This window comes from Ixodes scapularis, unplaced genomic scaffold (assembly GCF_016920785.2).
Source record: "Ixodes scapularis isolate PalLabHiFi unplaced genomic scaffold, ASM1692078v2 PGA_scaffold3__209_contigs__length_174095766, whole genome shotgun sequence".
Taxonomy (NCBI): Eukaryota; Metazoa; Arthropoda; class Arachnida; order Ixodida; family Ixodidae; genus Ixodes; species Ixodes scapularis.
Genome location: NW_024609868.1, coordinates 43,802,263 through 43,823,480, shown reverse-complemented (window position 1 = coordinate 43,823,480; position 21,218 = coordinate 43,802,263). Strand labels below are relative to the sequence as shown.

Genomic DNA, 21,218 nt, shown 5'->3' with positions numbered 1-21,218 from the left:
TAAAAAAGAACGAAAACTCGATCGAAGCTGTGCGAGCGAAATATGCCCGAAAAGCTTCCACTTGTATACCTGGGGCCCTAAACTCGTCAAATACAAAGTTGTAGCCGAAAGTTCGCAGAGCGCGCCGATTGGATGTCGACGAGAAAAACGCGAAGTCATTGTCGTGATTGTCCAATCGGCGCGCTCCGTCAACTTTGCCTCCAACTTTGTATTTGACGAGTTTAGGGCCCCAGGGGTCCTAAACTCGTGAAACACAAAGTTGGAGCCGAAAGTTGGCGGAGCGCGCCGATTGGATGTTGGCGACAAAAACGCCGAGTCATCGTCGTTATAGTCCAATTGGTGCGCTCCCTCAACTTCGGCCCCAACTTCGTGTTTCACGAGTTTAGGGCCCCAGGCGGCCGTCTCCTTGGCAGATTATCAGCTTGACCAATAAAAACAGGCGAGAGAGGTACGGCGTATTCCATTGCCATGTAGTCGTAAGGACAAAAAGGGAGTCCACCTTGTGTGTCCCTCGAACCGCATTGCCGCTGGCTTACGATACAGATTGCAATTCTTACTGGCTGAACTGAGTGTAGTACCAGGGAGTTTATTGCGTTGAATTGCGGTACGGTATTCGCACCCCTGACTGTCGTTCACACTATAATCGCTCCCACACTCAGAAAAAGACTGTGCGTCTACTTTCACACGCAACACTCGGAGAGCCAATCAGCGCAACACTCTAAAAAAAGCCCGTGAGTCTGCTTTCCCGCACAGCACTCGGAGAGCCAATCACCGCAACTTACGGAGGCAGCTCAGCGAATGACGATGCCGAAACAAATGTTTAGACCAAAAAGCGCAGTCTGAGTTGTAACATTAAGCAATTCAAGCGTGACGTTTTGCATTGCTTAATGTCACAACTCAGACTGCGTTTTTTGGTCTAAACATACGTTTCGGCATCGTCATTCGCTGAGCTGCCTCCGTAAGTTGCGGCGATTGGCTCTCCGAGTAATGTGCGTGAAAGTAGACGCACAAACATTTTGTAGAGTGAACTTGTGGAGGCAGCTCAGCGAACGACGATGCCGAAACATATGTTTAGACTCAAAAACGCAGTCTGAGTTGTGACATTAAGCAATGCAAAACATCACGCTTGCATTGCTTAATATCACAGCTCGGTCTGCGTTTTTTGGTCGAAACATATGTTTCTGCATTGTCATTCGCTGAATTGCCTCCGTAAGTTGTGCTGATTGATTCTCCGACTGTTGTGGGTGAAAGTAGACGCACAGGCTTTTTTTTTTTAAATTGCAATACAAGAAACGCTGGACATGGCGGGCACTTCAAAGCATCTGAATGTCGCTTCGCAACCAGCGAGACTGCGACATCAGCCTATAAGAAAGTCGTCTTTTTGGTGATGATGATCGTAAGGATGATGACGACGAAGATGATCATGATTACGATGACTTTGAGTAATTTACAATTTAAGAAACGCAGGGCGTAACGTTTTTGCGTTCATGATTCTTGCCTCGTGGTTTGTCCTTCGGATTTCTTATGGGCTAACGCCGCAAAAAGGGGGTCAGAAATAAAAATGTATTTGCGACAAAATATAAAAAAGGGAGATACTTCCGCAGAAACGGGAAACGTCGAAAGGAGGGGGCAGCGTTCCTTACGGGCGTGCCTCGTGGCGCACGCGTAGAGTACCCAGGCCACGGCCAGCGCCCACAGGGTCCTATGCAGGGCGGCGTAGAGGGCGGCCCCGGCCGGACTGGCATGGTCCAGGCTCCAGCCGAAGCCGCAGTGGAAGAGCACGCTCGTGGTCGTCACGCACGCCACCCAGCCCAGCACGTACGCCAGCTGCAAGGGGAGAGGCACGTGACCTAGTAGACTCGAGAAATTATAACTACACACCACAGCAATAAACGTATTGAGAGGCGAAGATTTATAGGCACCTTCAATTTTATGTAAATGCATGGCTCGTACGGTACGTGGGTGGTTATTCCTAGAGCCACTAAACACGGTGTTCTTGTAGACGCGGCCATTTTGTTGCCGAGTGCAGAGCGAGCGAAATTGGCGATTTTTGGTAAATGCGGCATACTGAGCTTTAGGCAAGGGAGTTTTAGGGGACCGTTTTCTCACATCCGATACGGCGTACGATGGGTCCTCCGGTACGAACTGCGCATTTGCTACTGCAGCAGCCTCTCGCACATACGCAATTCGTACCGGAGGGCCCGTTGTATAGTATCGGACGTGCAAAAACGGCTCCCTAAAACTCTCTACTCTGTCACGGAGCTTAGGCGATATCTCTTTTCTCTGTAGCGGGTCTGTTCTACCGTTGCTGGAGGACAAACAATTGTTTCCTGCGACTGCAGACTCAACTTTAGATGGCCGGTAGCAACAACTCTAAGCAATAAGATGGCTGAAGTCGAAGACAATTCTTACATTAGTGTTTATAACATGAAAATTTTAAACTTTGGTATCTTTAGCCCCAACCGCTATAGTTTTATACACTTGGGTAGAACATCAGTTTTCGTCGATCTTAACTGCAAGTGACGCAGATACATGATTCAGTTTTTTTTTTTTTTTTTTTCAGCCACACACACACCAAAAACACACACAAAAGTATAGCAGAAAGACAAAAGATTAAAACGTTCGTTCGCTCTGACAGTCGGGCTTCGCTGTCTTGACGACGCGGTTGAAAGCTTCGTGGGTTCGCCGACTGCTTACCTTGGAGAGTCTGCTCTTTCCGAACTGAGCGAGCGCGCAGCCGAGCCCGATGCCGACGCAGAAGGAGCCCAGGTGGGTGTAAGGCTTGTGGTACACCCAGGTCGACAGCCGCTCCACTTCGCTGCACGCACCGGAATCATATCAACCGACACCCATTCATGTGCACACAGAGAGCGTTTGCACAAAGTGGAGGGCGTACAGTAACTGACCACAGTGACACTGCTAACACATAATACAAAAGACCATCTGCGGACACTGCCTGCGGACAGTTTGCGGACTCGCTCGAGTCTTGTCCGCAAGTAATTTTCTTACCATGTTTGGAGTGAACTGCGTGTCTTTTTTACGATGTTGGAGCAGCGCGACTGGGTCTTCAAAAACGCCGAGAGGGGCTTATTAAGTTCACGTTCTTTGCTCCATGATTTGTCCTTTAAAATTGTTATCGGCTTATGTCCTAATTTTATTGGCTGCGCAGCGATAATGAGATGTTCGGAACTAGAATCGTCGCATCGCGTTTCTTAAGCCGTGAGTTGACTATAGTTTGGACAATCGGTGCTCTGCTCGTTCTCGAGCAATATCACGATTTTGAAGCGAGTTATACTAAGGGGCCAACGAGACTGGTGTTTCAACGCAACAAACTTGTCTTCTTCTTTTCTTTTTTTTTTATATTAGCCAATAGAAGCAAACGTTTTCGCGTACTAGGCGTCCTATCGCCTATCCTCTCGAAATATGCACCCAGCCGCCATCTATCGGCGCTTGCAGAAGGTGTTTCCTAGCCAGTTTCCAGAGCAGTGGCCCTATTATCTTTGCTCTACTTGAGACGCTTATTATGACCAGCTTGGCAATCTTTTTCGAAAATACTGGACCGGCCAAAATGACCAAGATAGTACTTCTTTCCAGCTCACAAAGACAGCGGACGCTGGGGTTAAGAGACAGGCGCCGTCGCTCAACTCCTCTTAGCGACGTGCGCGATCAAAAGCGTCGCCGTAGTCGGCATTCGCGAATGGCCAAACCATAGCTTCCTGTATAATGATAATGCCTGCTCAATCGCCGATTCACGGCGAAACAATACCTGCCAATCACAATGGGGCAAATACTAGTCGTGACGTCACGAACAGAAATCATAAGAGGACGCCATCGAAACATCTCGGAGATATAATAGTTCCTAAAATGTGCGACTAGCTCATTTCTTTTTTGGCGGTGATGAAGTCGAGGCACTGGCTGTTGCTTCTTCTGCCATCTTTGAGGAAGTTGATGGCAGGTAGTATATAGTCTTCTAATCGCCAAACGAGAAAAATCGATATATAACTAATTCATTCACGTTAAAAAGAAAAAAAAAAGGTGAAATACTTGAAATCGGAAATCATGGCACGCGAATATCGGAACTGGCTGTATTCCTTTTTGTATATTGAAACGCGACAGGAGCAGAGCTCATTGCCCAACAGTGTTGTCAAATTAGTCAGAAAGATTACCGATTACTCGAAATCTACGTATACTTACATTGCCTGATGTATACCCTTACGAAGAGACAGAGGAAGGTACCCCGCTATTGATCGAGGCGCGCGCTTCTTTCCACCGGTCTACCCAAACGTACCTGTAGTTTGGCTCGAAGATGCTCCCCGGCGGAAGGTCCTTGGCGAAAGTGACGGCTCCCGTGACGACGCACCCGGCGACCGCAAAGCCAAGCAAGCTCGCGTAGCCCACCTTGAAGTTTCTGGGGGTTCGAAGAAAGAACCGAATATAATAGGGAGTTTTAGCAGGTCGTTTCCGCAATCCACACAAACGGTTCGGCCTCGAACGCATCCGCGACGCCACTGCGCATGCGTGCGCGAGTCGTTCGGGGAGTCGGGAGGCTCTTCTCGTTCGTTTCTCCCATTCCGGCCGCTGGAGTCGTCACCGCAACGCAGCCAGCACCGTTCACGACTCGGGTAAAAAAAAGATGGCGGCCGAACCGAGCGTTATGCTTAGGACAGTGGGAGGCGATTTGCCGTCCTATTAGTCTGCTTCATTTGAAAAGTTGAACCAAACCATTTCGAGGACTGCTCACAATGGTAAACGATCGTGAATGCTGTAAACTCAAGGCATATAAGCGGCTACCCAGCGACGGAACGGCGCAGTCCAGCGGCCCGCGCAGCAGCGCTAACACTGCACTTTTTTTGTCAGGACACAAAGCACGGCCCGTTCCTGTCTGATCGTCACAGGCAAGAGCTGACGTGGCCCATCTCTGCCAACACAGCGTGACTCGCCGATTATGGAGGGCACGGCCAACACCCATGTGACCCACCGCAACGACATCTGCTGACATTCAAGGCATATAAGCGGCTACCCAGCGACGGAACGGCGCAGTCCAGCGGCCCGCGCAGCAGCGCTAACACTGCACTTTTTTTGTCAGGTATGTAGAAGTGGCATGAATGTTCTATGGCCTTATTTATGTAACCGCTGGACTGCACAACTACAGCAAACTGTTTTACTATTGTTGTTTTCTTTTCATTACTTGTTTATGCATATTTGTTGTAGTTCGTAGTCGGAGAGGGCATTATAGGCGAAACCTAAAAATGGACACGCTCCCGGTACTGTCCGCTATTGAAGAACTAAAGAAGGAACTAAAATCTGAAATTGCTGAGCTAAAAGAGAGCACAGATTTCTGTTCGAAGTCAGTCGACGAGTTCAAGACTGCCCTGAACGAGTTAAAACATTTCAAGGCACAACTAGGCCAACTGAATGCTGCAAATGAGCAGTTGAGGAGTGAGAATAAAGAACTGCGCAGCAGCCTAGAAAATTCAGTGAACCGAATTGCTGAATTGGAACAATACAGCAGGCTAAAGAACTTAGAAATAAAGGGCGTCCCTGTCAACACCAACGAAAACGTGCAGGATGTCATAAAACAGATAACCGAAACACTGTCGGTTCCTCTCGAGATGCAAGACGTAGACGTTTGTCATAGGGTACCGACTAAACAGCCCAGTCAACAGCACATTGTTGTGCAGTTTACAACACGCCAAAAGAGAGACGCGGTCTTGTACGCGGCCAAGAAGAAGCGACTAACCACTGGAATGATCGGCATCCCCGGACAAACGTCTCCTATATTTGTTAATGAGCATCTCACCCTGGCGAACAAGCTGCTCCTAAGTGAAACAATCAAGGCAAAGAAAGGCAAAAGTTGGAAGTTTGTGTGGACGAAGAATGGAAAAGTGTACGCCAGGAAAACCGAAAACTCTAGGGTCGTAAACATACAAAACATGTCAGACATAGAAAAAATCGTGTAAACTATCATGGCAGAAACACAGTTCACCATTCCTGAACCGGAGGTTTCCTGCGACTATTATACCGCTGATACCTTTAACAAACTTGATGTGGTTGCCAAACCTGGCTTTTCGGTTTTTCATATGAACGCAAGGAGCCTGCAAAATAAAATAGATGACATAGAAATATTTCTTACACCTTTAAACACAAAATTTGATGTGTTAATGTTCACAGAAACATGGTATTCAGCCAAGGCATCACCCATAAAATTTCCAGAATATACGTGCTTGCATATTGATAGAACTAGCAAATCTGGAGGTGGCGTAGCTATCTATCACAAATATGCACTTTCAATGACTGTAATCGAGAGTTGCTCGGTAATAACTACTGATGTTGAATGCCTTGTTGCCCAGCACCGTGACACTTTTTTTGTAGTGTTATACCGCCCCCCATCCGGAAATTTCGGAAAGTTTTGCTCCTACCTTGAATCTATACTAACGAACCTCTTGTATAAAAACGAAAATATTGTAATAATGGGAGACATCAACATCGATCTACTTTGTGATACAACTAATCAGCAGCAATTTCACGACCTAATACAGTCCTACGGCTGTGCGAACTTGATAAATATTCCAACAAGAGTGACGTCACGGAGTAGCACCCTTATCGATGTCTGCATTACAAATATAAACCCACTGGACGCCGTTCCTGGGGTGTTCTTGGCGGATATGAGTGACCATTTCCCTTTGTTCTGCTTCCTTTCGCACCTTAAACCCTCCCGCAGTTTACCGCAATCAAGTATTAATTTTTTTCAAAAAATTGATCACCACAGTTTAGAAACTTTTTATAATCTAATATCTGAAGTAAACTGGGAAGACGTGATGTCTTGTCAAAATGTCGAAGAATCTTATGCTGTTTTCTTTGCAGAACTGCAAAAGTGCTATGACGCAGCATTTCCTTTACAGAAATTTAGAGTAGGACGCAAAAAATGCAGAAAACCATGGTTGTCGAGTGACTTGGTAAAACGTATAAATAAAAAAAAATAGGATCTTTCAAAAATTTCAGAAGACTCGCGATAACAGCATATTTAAAGAATATAAGCAGTACAGGAATGCACTGAACCGTGACATTAAGAAGGCGAAAGCGCAGTATCATATTAGTAAATTCGACAATCTTCGAAATGATCCAAAACGTACCTGGAGTGCCCTAAAATCTATTATAATGCCAAATTCTAAGTCTGCCACTATAAATGAACTGCGAATGGGGACCGATGTCTACAGAGGACGTGACATGGCTAATGCAATAAATGAATATTTTATAAACGTTGGTGCCCACAATGGTAAAAATACTACCGGACCTGAGACCTTCGTGCAAACGCACCTGAAGCATACAATTATGCTCTATCCTGTTACTTCCACTGAAGTTGAAGCGATAATAAGGACTTTGAAAAATAAGGGCTCCTGTGGAGATGATAATATAAAAGTTGCACCAATTAAACACGTGTCTTCCTTGATAAGTAAGCCACTAGAACACATAGCAAACCTTATGTTTGAAAGTGGTACTTTCCCAAGTCCGTTAAAAACTGCGAGAGTAACTGTAATACATAAAAGTGGCGACAAAGATAACATCAGTAACTATCGTCCGATTTCTATACTCCCAATTCTATCCAAGGTTTTTGAAAATCTAATAAATAACAGAGTACGAAATTTTCTAACATCTTTCTCGGCACTCTCGCCAGCACAATACGGGTTTCAAAAAGGCAAATCAACTGAGCATGCACTATTGCACATCAAAGATAAGATTCTAAATAATTTTGAAAACAAGTTGCTTACACTTGGAGTATACTTGGATTTCCGAAAAGCGTTCGATAGCATCAATCATGACGTCTTATTACACAAACTGCCTCACTATGGCATTAGGGGAAAGGCCCTAGATCTAATAAGTAGCTTTCTGCGAAATCGCGAACAATATGTACAAAACAATGGTATTTGTTCCGACCACATGACACTTAAGTATGGGGTTCCGCAGGGTTCCATTTTAGGACCGTTACTTTTTATTATCTACCTTAACGACATAGTCAACATCGCAAACTCTCCAAGTTTAATTATGTACGCAGATGATACCAGTCTCCTTTTTTCTGGCACTACTGTTGACGTCATTGAACGCGATGCATATAATTATTTACGAACTTTAAACAGCTGGCTGGAGGCAAATAAAATGCAACTAAACACTAAGAAGACAAAATATATGCTATTCAGGGCAAAAAATAAAAAGATTGCCAGACAAACGCGCTTGAAAATAAATGACTGCACTATAGAACAAATATCTGACTGCAAGTTTTTAGGTGTATGGTTCAATGACCAATTATCTTGGACTACACAGATCATGAACATCAAGAAAGAGTTATCTAGAGCTATAGGAGCCATTTATAAAACAAGGGATATCTTGCCTACCTGGCTAAAAGTACAACTATATTATACTTTGTTTTATCAAAAACTGTATTATTGCTTTCTAGTATGGGGTACCACTTGCAAAACAAACTATAATGGGCTCATTCGTTTACAACAACGCATAATACGAATTGTAGCCAGCGCAAAATACGATAGCAATGCTAATGAATTACTTGGAAAACTTAACATCTTACCGCTCAATAGGCTATACCACTATAAACTTGGACAGCTAGTTCATGCAAAAGGAATAAATAGCTTTGATTTAATTCCCTCACATCTAACGGACTATAACCTAAGGGCAAAGTCAGCTTACAAACTCCCACGAACTAGGACGAATTACGGCAACCAAAAGATCAACTTCCAGATACCCCAACTCTTAAACGCTCTAGGCAACAACGTATTGCTTGCCGGCACCACAGGGGCATTTAAAAAGCAGCTTCGCTCCTTCTTGGTCGAACATGAGATACGTATTGTGTAAATATAAATATACTAATGGTTTTTACTTTTGCCTGCATATGTTTTTATTGTTTTAAAGGTGAATTATGGGAAAGGAGTTTTTTTCCTGACCATTTTTTATTTGTTACTGTTTTAGATTGTCTTTTTGACTGACGACCGTAAAATATATGGTACTTTTTAATCGTGGAATGCTTTCCATACACAAGCATTATACTTATTTTTTACACTATGCACTTTGTACTATGTAATTCATGCGTATACTTATTTTTACATAGTATATTTTATAGGCCTTTTTTTTTTCTGTCTTATTTACATATTGTGTTTCTTCTCTATCACTCCCTAACAATGTCTAATGGCGGGCGGTGTTGATTTATTGTGCTTCCTGATGTTGTTTGTACGCATATGTATTTTTTTTGCTTTGTATGATGTCTGGGTGTTATCACGATGTTGTGTTACTGTGGGTTTCTGCATGCACGGATTCTCTTTTTTTTTTGTTTTTTGCTTTTTGCTTTTTTTTTTGTATTTGCCACTGGATTTTGCCGTCCCCTGCCGGCCGCTGGCACCTCGTCAGGCAACCTGTTTGCCTTTTGTGCCAGCGGACCGTTCAAGTCGAATTTGTATTTGACTTGAAAAAATAAAATGATTGATTGATTGATTGATGCTAGTAAATTTTTGCGATCTGCGGGCAGACTAGCTGCCGTGGCGAGCGCGAGCAGACGAAATGATTTGGTTCGACGGCACACAACGTGAACAATCGTTCAAGTTCACGATGGCGGAGACAGACCTCATACCTTTACGGTCGTTCAGACACTTTTAGAGCGCAGCTCTTAGGGGCCCGTTTCCGGCTTGAGCGGCGTCGGCGTCGCCGTCGGCGTAACCGCGAGGTCACGCGACCCACCCTGGTCACGTGACCTCAGGGGGTCACGTGACCCACCCAGGTCACGTGACACCCCTAGGTCACGTGACCCCCTAAGGTCATGTGACCGCTTCGGGTCACGTGACCCCCAAAGGTCACGTGCCCCTGAGGTCACGTGACCCCCTGAGGTTACGTCACCTCAAGGAGTCACCTATCCCTCTGTACGCTTCCATCTTCCTCCTCAAGAGCTGCGCTCTAACCGGCGTTACAGGGAATTGTAAACGACTTTCATTTTTTTTACTCTATCTACCTTCGCAGTTCTTGAAATTCCGACCGGCAAATGTTACGTCGGCCGTCTTGTTTACATCAGTCGTACGCCGGAAACACGAGCCGCCACCACAGTGTCCGCCACCGTCGCCACGCGTTTACACGTCGCAGAATGTTTCACATGTGTACTAGAAGATGGCGCCACCGTTAAGCACGATCATCATCATCGTTTACACGGTCGCGCCACTTTCACGATCCGCTAAGGTATGTCAAATTTGACGTACGGTTTCACGGAACGGACCAGCAGTAACGTTCGTGATTTCAGAACCGTGTGCTTGAAAAACGACTCGCTAAAACTCCCTAATATGAAGCAGTTATCCAACTTCGTTTTTAGTACTATAGTCGCCCCTCGTTATTCCAAAATGCTAGCTCGTACGATTTTAGAAGCTCCTGCGTGTAGACTATATACTTCCTTACGATGCAGACGGTGCAGTACACACGCAGAGATTCCCGAAATTGGGTACCAACCGTCGTCTGCTTACAGTGCGTATCTGATACGTGTGTTCCTACAGGAGTATGTTGCTTGCGTTCACACAGAAAGGCACTGCGTGTTAGGTTCTCAAGAATTCCCAACACGAAACAGTGTATACCCTTCTATATATCTGACAGTGAAACATTCGCCCAGTTGCACACTAACAGGGTTATTTAGGTTTATGCTTGGCATCTTCCCAACCCGAGCGCTTACTTCTTGATGAGGATGAGCAAGAGCAGCCCCACAACGGAGTACTGCATCACGGTAGAGGGGAACCAGGTCACGAACAGGCACTGCAAAGCGAATTGCGTGTGTGGTTGGTTACTTTCGTTTAGTATAGATGGTCTGAGAAAAAGACAGTGAGAGAAAGGTATAACTGGTATGTGATGGCAAGTAAATGCTTTTATGGCATTCCTCATCACAGACGATGTTTATAACCTGCCTGGTGGGAATCGTCAGCGCCGTCATATTTGACCGCGTTTTTTTCACATTATATGCGCAGTACAGCTCCCACTTATTGTCTGCCCAAACAGACCGTCCTAAATGTCTTAGGGTATGGTGCGTTGCAGAGTGTACTTAAAGATCGTCGTAAAAAGGCGCTCATACTAAAAGCTGGTCGCAAGCTACTGCTTACAGAACGTTCAGCAGGGGGAGCAGGGTGAGCTTGACATTGCGGCGAGCGAGGAAAGCCCGTTCCAACCGCACAAGTGTCTACAGAATAGCATCTTTTACAAATCGTTCTCTGAAACTGCGTAGGCTGCTTCACAACTAAGGTTAAAGCACGCGACCTCCGAGATTAACGATGAAAAAAGAATCGCGCACCGGAGACCTCAAAGGCCATAACGGCGTGGCAGTAGAAACCGAACGCGATACGCCGCTGAGGGGACCAACTCTGCGCCCACGCACCATCTGCTCGGCGCTCCAGAAGTTGCTGACGTAGAAGAGGTTCGTCCACCAGACGGACGAGCAGCGCTCGATCTCCACTCCCGCGTAGTCCTTCCAGAAGGGGCCGTCGCTCGTCAGCGGCACCAGCAGCAGCAGGCTCAGCACCAGCAGGAACGGAGGAGTCATCCTGACGCCGCGCAATGGCGACGGCCGAGTGGGAAGGGCCACACAAAGAATTCGAGAAGACATGTACACGTTTCAGTTTCCCCGTCGCTTCTTCAAGGACCTCAGATTATCACCTTCGAGGACAATACGGGCAATTCCCTTTCTCAGGGGTGCAATGTAGGAATGCAATAAAAAAAGGAATAAAACAGCAGTAAAAAAGATAAAACATGCTACGAATAAGTGTGTAGTGATGGCCTGTAGCTGAGCCGGTTGGTTATCCATGCTTACTGATTACCAGCTGAGGAAAAGGAAGTGTATATAAAAAAAGGGTTGATAGTCCAGCAGTGTGTTTCTTTCTCTCTTCGTCGCTTTCCTAACGTTCAGCTGGTAATCAGTAAGTGTGTAGTCCCTGGAAGCTTAAGAACCGGAGGGTGTGGCCAAATATTATAATCATGCATCTCGGTTCGTGAGTTGTTCTTGGTTGCTTTTACCGGCAATTACCGCACGCAGTCTCATTGGCAGCGGAGCCATAATAAGATGCACAGAACTCACCACGCCCTGCATCATTTTGTTTTAATTCATCGGGGCTCGCATTGCAAACTATGCACCCATTTACAAGGTAAACGATAACAAACAAGACGTCGGCTTCCTGTTACCATATCTAGGGTGCCCTATAGAGTCCTCCTGTTTAGGGTGATGCCACCTTTTGTAGTACCCGATGCCGAGAGTACGCGCTCACGGGGAAAATACGAAGAAATCAAAAAAACAAAATGTCGCCATAGCAAAGTCAGTGCCACAAACGCGTGCAGGGACGCGATCTTTCACGCGCTTCAGAAAAAAAATAAATAAAAATAAAATAAAATAAAGTAAACTTGTGGGACAAAATGGCGAGATGCCACCACCCTAAGCAAAGCACACATGAAGGCACCCTAGCCATATCCATTTCCGGTTGCCGGGTGTTGTGTGTGTTTTTGTAATGGGGCTCGCGCAATGATGAGCGCGTATTATTTTATTTTTGGCTCCGAACGATCAAGCTTTTTACGAGCAAAAGTTAATGTGTCAACGCTCATCGACCCGTTTGCAACGTTCGACCCAACGACTTCAGGAATGCTGAATGAACGAAGAGCGACGTGTGTACCCGTAAGTGACCTGACCTGAGACGAGCTATCTACATCGACACGACCGCGAGTGAACACAGATTCATACAGTTCCGCTTGACTGCGCTGTAACAGGTAACGATAGCGAGTTCGCGAAGCACGTGTGGATCGCCTATCGCGCGCGAGGCCGCTCCTCGAACTAATTGCCGCGCCTAAATTCATGCTAAGCAGCAGGGACACAACAACGAATTCAGTGATTCGTTTGTCACGCGACATACGAAGCACGGATGTCCCGGTATATTGTCTCGACGTAACGTTATCACACGTAGTCAAAGTTCAGACACACTGTGTGAGTTGAGGTGTGCTAGCCGAGAAACGGGTGGAGCCAGCGAGTGTTTTCAGGTCGCGTAACTACATGCAGGACAGAAAGAGAGAATGAGACGTATAGGGTATTTTAATGTTTGTGAAACACTGGCCGGTCTGCTGCCCTGTCCTTTCCGGGCACTACATACCCCGTAAGCCGGTGCAGGGTTAGTTAACTTTCGAAGAGTATATTTTTTTTTGTCGTAATTTATGATTGAATAGGATTATAATGCGCGCATATCTCCTTGAAAAAGACAACAAGGCGGTTATTACCTGATAAGTTCTTATGTTAAAGAAGTAAATACCTTTCGCGTGCTAATAAAAACCTCTTGGCCTTCCAGAAAAAAAAAAAAAAAAAAAAAACGAATTTACTTTCGAGGCTTGGTTTACAACTTCTCGCAATCGCAAAGTGCTTCCATAAACACATTACCAGGCGTTTCGGCGGAATTTACGTACGCGCAGCAGCACCAAAAGCATTCTGACACAAGAGTAAAATCACATAAGCAAGAACGCGTTCATTCCGAAACCGGAAATTATTTAGGCAACGAGGTGCCCGGATGAGAGAAAACCGGAAGTCGCCAAAAATGTGCGTACACTGTATCTCAAAAGGCACGAGTAGGCATTATTGATTATCGCAATGCGTAATGTAGGTCTACGCTCTGAATACTTGCGTGTTTGTGTTATTTGATAAACTGCACCACAATCCGCTAAAACGTGTGTCATAGTTTCTTTTTCGTTGATTTTATTTGTTCTGAAAATAAGGACAAATGGTGTTATGCCTTTAACACTGTCGTGGTTTCAGCTGCGAAGAGGGGTGGTCTGGTGGTCGCCCTTTTTCCACCGAGAATACATGATTATTGGATGTGAGATATCGGTCGCTCTTCTGTTCGTCTAATCTGATTTAAACAAATCAGTATATACACTCGGACACTTTCCAAAATGCAGCTCAAATACCCCAATGGCCACTATGACGAGAGCAAAATAACATTTACTTCGTAGGAGACATCGCCAAATGTGCATCAAAAGATTTTTATAGCTGTGATTAATGAACCGGAATATTTTAAACTTGTATTGTGTAGTGTGGAAATGCAATTGGAAAGACAAAAGTCATAGCGGAAGATTAAGCGTTAATTATAAAATGCAGCAAGTGCACGTTTTTGCTAATTCGTTTCATAGTTTGACAATCACTCTGGCTAGCTGCACGTAAAATGCATCTAGAAAACCGAACCCTTTTGTGTGTACTAAAAAAAGAAACAAAACGCTGAGATTAAATAGAAAGAAACACGAAAAGACATATAAATGACGAAAACGAAGCACAAAGAGTGGAAAGAAAGAAACCTTTCCTCACCTGAAATACTTTTGCACTAGAAAAGCGGCGACAGACATGTACGAGCTCAGTTCGGCTTTGTAGGCTATAAAGAGCCCACTGAAAAAGAAAGCAGAAGACATAAAAATCATTCTTGCCCGCCGTCATACTTCTTCGGAGGCATATATGGTATACGAAACGTTCGATATTAATTCGCCCCTCATGCTTTTTGAACAAATCGTCATACTTCACAATAGAATATGACACGCTGTGCCAAACGCTGTCACGTACGCTGTCAAGAAAAAGGTGTTCGCAGCCAGGGTGAAGTTGACAAAAGGGGAAAAAAGGATGTCACCGGAGATGCTGTCGTAAGCCCTCAACAACCCGCCTGAAAAGAAAAGAAGCAGAAAAAATAAGGTTAATGTCTCCGATACGACTCTTCTAACGCAGATTCGCCCGCGCAAGACTTACTTCGAGACTTCCTGAAAGTCTTATGATCCGCTTTCAGAAACGCTGTAATCTACAGTGGTTCGTCTCAGAAGTTCATAAAGTCAGAAAGTGCAACGGAGGCGGTGTCGTAAGGTAATCGATTGGAATGGGGAGGGGGGGCGTGATGCGCTTACTGAACATGTGCGTGTTCTCGGTGAGGAAGTAGGTGTGGCCACAGATGAGCCAGGCCATGCTGATGGCCTGCACCCCTTGGGCCGCCCCCAGGGCCTCGGGCTCCTGGGGAGACGTCAAACGACCCAGGTTTCTTGTGAACGAGAAGGACAGCAGGCAGTTGGTCAGGAAACCTGGGGACGGTCGAAAGTATTCGCGTCGATATCCACTTTCGGGGAATGTTCACTGACCGCGAAGGTTGTGCGAGTTGCCCGTGGCGACAACGAGTTTACGCCATATATTCTATCCGCACCGCCGAAGCTGCTAATTGTTCCGGACACGAAGGACCACGTATCTCTCGTGGTATTCGTCAAATGCCCGAGTTGATGTTTCTTGAACTTTCTTATACCGGGCTCTGATTCGACCAGAACAATCTCGATGGTATGGAATTAACATTACAGGTATGTTGTGAATGCTCGCCGTCAGCACGCGTTCAAAAGCAACAAACTCAGCTACAGTGGTTACGTGCATGGTATACAGGGCGCGGCCGTAAGGACCAGCATGCTTGGCACGCCTCGCAAAATTCAAATTTTAAACATACTTACCCAAAACTGTGCACGCGAACGTCGTTTTGTAAAAGGTTTTATATTTATTTTTCTTTTAGAGCTCAACTTAGAAGCAGTAAACGTTGAAAATAAAGCAAAAGCGGCGGCCGTCTATTTTCTGTCTTATATCAGCCTGAGTTGAGCTCTAAAAATAGTGACAAAACGTTTTCGTGAAATGAAGTTTGTGTGCCCAATTTCAGGTACGTACGATTAATATTAGATGTTTACAAAGCGCGCCAAATGTGCTGGTCCTTACGGACGCACCCTGAAGTTTACATAACATTTGCAGCACAATCATAATTTTGGGATTATGTTAGAGGGGAAATTAGGCATATATTCGTTTTTTTTCGAATCGGGTTTAAAATGTTAAGCTTTTGCTGAGAGACGATGTATGAGTATGCTCAATGGTACATTTACGATTCCTGCTCAAAAATCGTTTCACTTAATGAACGAACGTAACAGGAGTTTCAATATTCGACTTCAACGAGTAACTGAAGCAATTTATCATACCGGCTCCGGGCAGCGCCTTCTGGGCGTTGTCTTCCGATCTCACGTCAAGCACGGTCGCTACCAGGACCAAACAGACGAGCAGGCACAGCGAAAATCTGGACGAACCAAGAAAGAAAAACAATACTATTCAATTTAGCCGAACAGGGTTCATTCTGAGGTCATTCTATTCCGCAACTGGATCCTCCGTACTTTTATTGGGATGCAAGCCACCTGATTAAATACATCAGGGGTTAATGAAATTATATTTTCTTAATCAGACACGTTTGGACAACTGAGCTTATCAGTGAGTTGATGCAAATTATTAACGCTACTTCGCTACTCGGCAAACCACCGAGGGTTCTCCGCGAGCTTTCTGGGATTCACCTCATGCTTCTTGAGGTTCACCGCGTGCTTTTCCACTTACAAACGTAGCAGAACGATCAAGAGCACTTTGGTGGAGCGACAGCAGTGTCTTCACTAGACAGTATGAATAATCTCGGCGGCCGGTGTTTTACACATCATCTTGGACTTTTTTCAGTATGGCATTGCTGTCACCCGCGTGCTCACACTATGAAATCCCAACGAAGCGCCAACTCACATAAGAAAGCCCTGCAGACCGGACACGTGGGCGGCCTGCTTGACCTCACAGCGTGTCACCTGGGTCCTCGCGCCGATGGACTTGGCAGATGCTAAAGAGGAAGAAAAACAAACGAGACACATGAAAACAAATAATTGGTACTGGACCATAGTGCGGCTTGGATATATGTTGTATTGTACCGTAAAATGAACCGACAGTGATTAGCCCAGTCACTGTGCGTGATGTACATCTTTTATTCTATCTCTACTTCTTCCTCCTTTTCTCCCGCCAAATCCATCCAGTCCTAATTTCTTCTTTCTCAGTCAACACGACATACTCCCCTACAAGGTAAAATTATGTGTTACGGAGAGTAACGAAGCAATCGTCATTGACGGTCATCCGCTTCCACATCCGGAAGAAATATTTCACCGGCTGACAGGTATGACGATCTTCTCCAAGCTGGACCTCTCATCAGCTTACCGCCAAATTGAACTGGCAGAGCAGAGCAGAGACATTACAGCGTTTATGACGCATGAAGGTCTTTACCGTTACAAGAGGGTTTGCTTTGGACTAGCTTCGGCAGCTGCAGCCTTTCAAAAGATGCTGTCAACAGTGCTGAAGGGATGCCAAGGCACAGCTCACTACCTTGATGACATCCTTGTCGCAGGGTCATCTCAAAAAGACCTCTATGAAAACTTAAAGCGAGTTCTAGCACGCCTAGAGAAAAGTGGGTTGACGCTCAACAAGCAAAAGTGCACCTTTTCGGTCACGGAGTTGGGATATCTTGGACACCAAATATCCAAAGAAGGTATAAAACCAGCTGAAGGAACGCTCGACGCTATCAGCAAAGCGCCATCCCCTACAGATGTCAAGTCTTAGCATTCCTTCCTCGGACTTGCATCGTATTACTTTAAGTTTGTTCCACACTACGCAACAGTGGTTGATCCGCTCCGTGCCTTGCTACGCAAAGGTGTTGCTTTTTTGTGGACAGCTGAACATGAACATGCATTGAAAGAGGTGAAGAGTCTGATAGAGAACTGTGCTACTCTAGCCATTTTCGATCCTGCGCTACAAACGATGGTGACGACAAATGTTTCCAACTACGGACTAGGAGCTGTCCTACAGCAGCTCCATCGAGAAGGCGTCAGGACAGTGGCGTTCGCGTCAAGGACATTGCCTGAGACCGAACGAAGGTACCCCGTAGGAGAACGAGAAGCTCTGGCTTGCCTTTGGGCTTGTGAAAAGTGAACAACATTCCTTCTCGGAAGACGTTTCATACTACGTACAGATCACCAGGCCCTTGTAACATTACTTGCCACACAAGGATCGGGAAGGCAACCCATGCGCGTCGCCCGCTGGTCTGCAACGCTACTGCAGTTTAACTACGAAGTGCAGTACCGGCGGGGCGAAGAGAATGTGATTGCGGATGCACTTTCGAGACTTCCGGTTGTCACCAAACAAGACGCGTCAAGCGACGCAGAGGATGCCGAAATAATATGCGCAGTTCGAGCCCACCTGCGAAGCGTCACCTTGGATGAGCTTCAGAAGGAGACTTTGAAAGATGCTACACTAACAAAAGTGAGCGATATCATCACTTCTTCAAACCCTTCTGAGTTACAGGCACAACCTACCTTGTTACCCTTCTACAAACTTAAGGACGAACTCTCTATGGTGCAAGGCCTGGTTTTGCGTGAACAGAAGATCATCCCACCGACCACACTTCGTCGTCGCATCACGGACATCGCGCACGAATCTCATCCTGGGATTGTACGAACAATGCAGAGACTCCGAGACCACTATTGGTGGCCGAGAATGAACGGTGAGGTCAATGACTACATCACAAGCTGCATGGTCAGCCAACAACATGACAAGACCGTAAAAACCGCACCTGCTCCGATGCAGCCAGTACGTTTTCCAACAGGTGCATAGAAGCAGACAGGATTAGACTTCGTCGGGCCATTTACTAGTTTCCCAGGAAACTGGCGATACGCCATCACCGCTGTCGATTAATCCAGCAAGTGGCTGGAGGCCGAATTCTGTACACACCCAACGACAGATGCCGTGATAAGCTTCCTACAAAAAATCTTCAGTAGGGAAGGCTACCCCGAAGTGCTGGTGTCCGACCACGGTTCACAGTTCATGTACTCGCAGTTCAAAAACTTCAGGCAAGACAGAGGAATCATACACTCAAAATCGTCTATCTACTACCCACAGGCGAATGGACAAGTAGAGCGTTTCAACAGGGTGCTCAAAGACTACATAAAAAGCATCTTGTTACAGAAAGGCAACATCCAGACTGACCTGGTAGACTTTTTGGGAGTTTATCGGTGTACACCGAAAGCAGCTACAACTCTGTCACCCTCAATGTTACCACATGGACGACCAATGCGAACGAGACTGGACATTCTGGGGCTCCCGCATCCAGATATTTCAGAAGATGCTAGGAGCGCGATAAATGAACTTCGTGACAGGGTGAAGAAATATCAGGATAACTTCAAAAACTACGCTGACCAACGCCGAGGGGTAAAGAATCCAAAGTTCAGAGGAGGAGACTACGTACGTGTCCGACTTCCGGGACACGCAACAAGAGGTTCTTCATCGTTCAGTTCTGCAGTGAGGATTAAGGAGTCCCTCGGACCTGCAACCTTTCTAACAGAAGAAGGAAACTGCTGGAACGCTTCTAAGTTAACAAAAGCTGTTGCACCAACTGTTCCCGCTGCAACAACAATTATACCGGAAGATGAAGCATCCATCCGGTCCAGGCCTAAGAGAAATAAGCGGCCACCAGATCGTTACTCTCCGTAACATATAATTTTACCTTGTGGGGGAGTATGTCGTGTTGACTGAGACAGAAGAAGTTAGGACTGGATGGATTGGGCGGGAGAAAAGGAGGAAGAAGTAGAGATCAAATAAAAGAGGTACGTCACGCACAGTGACTAGGCTAATAACTGTCGGTTCATTTTACGGTACAATACAACAATATACTCTAGAGCATTTGTACCCACTTTCCCGCAGAACCGGCAGTATATCACCGTTTACAACGAAACGAGCGAATCCGAAAGCTCGGAACACTATTAGACGTGAAAATCGAGATGTGTGCATTGACACTGAGCATGATGTTCTATTTGCTCACTGTCTCCGTGTATATTATATTTTCGGGTCTAACCGTACGCTGGCGATTTCCTAGGTGGTGCACTCTTTCGAATTCAAATTCAAATTCAAGTTTATTTATTTCTCTTTACAGAAGAAGAGAGGAAGGAGGGGAAAAAGCAGTACAATAACTGCTTAACAGAGACTCCCCCAGCAGCAACAGCAGCGAATCTTATTTACAGCAATATTAAAAACCACAGCTATAGAAGAACAATATTTCGCGCACATAATTAATCTGTTAAAATGACCTTGGGGATCGAGACGAAGAGATAACGTATGAATTTATTGGGCCTATTCTAAGTTTGATACCCGATGATATCATACTACGGAATACTTTGGGGGCTGGAATTTAACAGTCTGGTTCCCGTAGCTTGTCCTGGAGCGCGGGAGAGTCCAGGCACCGGCATGACGGATGGCACATGAAGTACTCGTGGAGTGTAAAGTGTAAAGAAGAAAGACAAAGAAGAGTGCTATGCGGGTTGTTTAATGCGGCTTTGTATACAAGGACAAGGTTATACTCATAAAAAATTGTGATTTGTTATTTGTGATTTGCAATGATTGGCTACTAGCAGAAAAAAGCATATATTCATTTATAGATATGCAGTATCAATTTTTGACTAAAGCGAACGCTAAGCCAACTCTTGGCTATAGTTTTGAGTTTTTCCATGCATAGGCGCTTTAGTACTACAAGCGCGTCGAATTATTTGTCTTTTTCGCGTCTCATTACATCTAAGCTAAATCTTGCGTTCACATAATTATGCCCGAGTGCTCTTATATGCTTTAGTGTTTTTCTTCGCTAAAGTTCACTCCCATGCACCAGCTAAGTGTTACTGGATGCGGACTCAGAGATATCTGGGAGTGTAGACACAGCGTCGTTCTGCTTACGCGGAGTCAGACGTAGACGGGTCGACGTGTGAGTGTCCACTCTGCAAGTCCGATCGGCGGACCTCGGGTGCACTCACTGTGTGCGACGACGTTCTGCACGTCTTCCAGGGAACAGACGGAAGGCACGCAGATGCCTAGCCGGAACTTGCGGCTTGCCGCAGCCACCCGGTACACGATCTTGGTCATGCGCTGCGATGCACCAAAGAACGAAGCAACACGCGATGGGATTATTCGCGCCCGTGATGTCCACGTTTGTTTTTATTTATTTATTTTTCCACTCAGGGTGTGAACTATGAGGTATCTTAAATGGCACACACTCATAGTTTCTCTTCTTCAAACGCGCTCCTTATCGTCACGTTTTTGTAGTCATTCACCAAGAATGCTCAGTCATTATTGGTACGCCTGTTTCCAAGGAGCAAATTAAATGCATTTAGAACCAGCATATGAGCTCCCGATATCGACGCTGCGCCTGTCCTTCAACAGGCGCTGGTTCGGAGATTTTCTTTAACGAGTTTGTTGCGAAGTAATCTAAATTGCCCGAGAAACAGGGGTATATCATTTAAGGCGCTTAGAAGGGACGCCCTTGATCGAAATCTCT

At 45.6% G+C, this 21,218-nt stretch overlaps 1 protein-coding gene across 1 annotated transcript in view; it reads right to left on the bottom strand.

The window, feature by feature from the left end:
- Positions 1 to 21,218, bottom strand: part of LOC8029674 (O-acyltransferase like protein-like) — a 46,779-nt gene that overhangs the window by 8,609 nt on the left and 16,952 nt on the right. The window contains exons 3-13 of the mRNA XM_029993183.2: positions 20,698 to 20,809; positions 16,607 to 16,697; positions 16,030 to 16,124; positions 14,938 to 15,108; positions 14,606 to 14,702; positions 14,357 to 14,434; positions 11,405 to 11,570; positions 10,712 to 10,791; positions 4,289 to 4,408; positions 2,698 to 2,818; positions 1,644 to 1,827 (exon numbers count right to left, since the gene is read on the bottom strand). Coding sequence (XP_029849043.2) covers positions 1,644 to 1,827; positions 2,698 to 2,818; positions 4,289 to 4,408; positions 10,712 to 10,791; positions 11,405 to 11,570; positions 14,357 to 14,434; positions 14,606 to 14,702; positions 14,938 to 15,108; positions 16,030 to 16,124; positions 16,607 to 16,697; positions 20,698 to 20,809 — 1,315 coding nt within the window. The remainder of the gene's footprint in view (positions 1 to 1,643; positions 1,828 to 2,697; positions 2,819 to 4,288; positions 4,409 to 10,711; positions 10,792 to 11,404; positions 11,571 to 14,356; positions 14,435 to 14,605; positions 14,703 to 14,937; positions 15,109 to 16,029; positions 16,125 to 16,606; positions 16,698 to 20,697; positions 20,810 to 21,218) is intronic.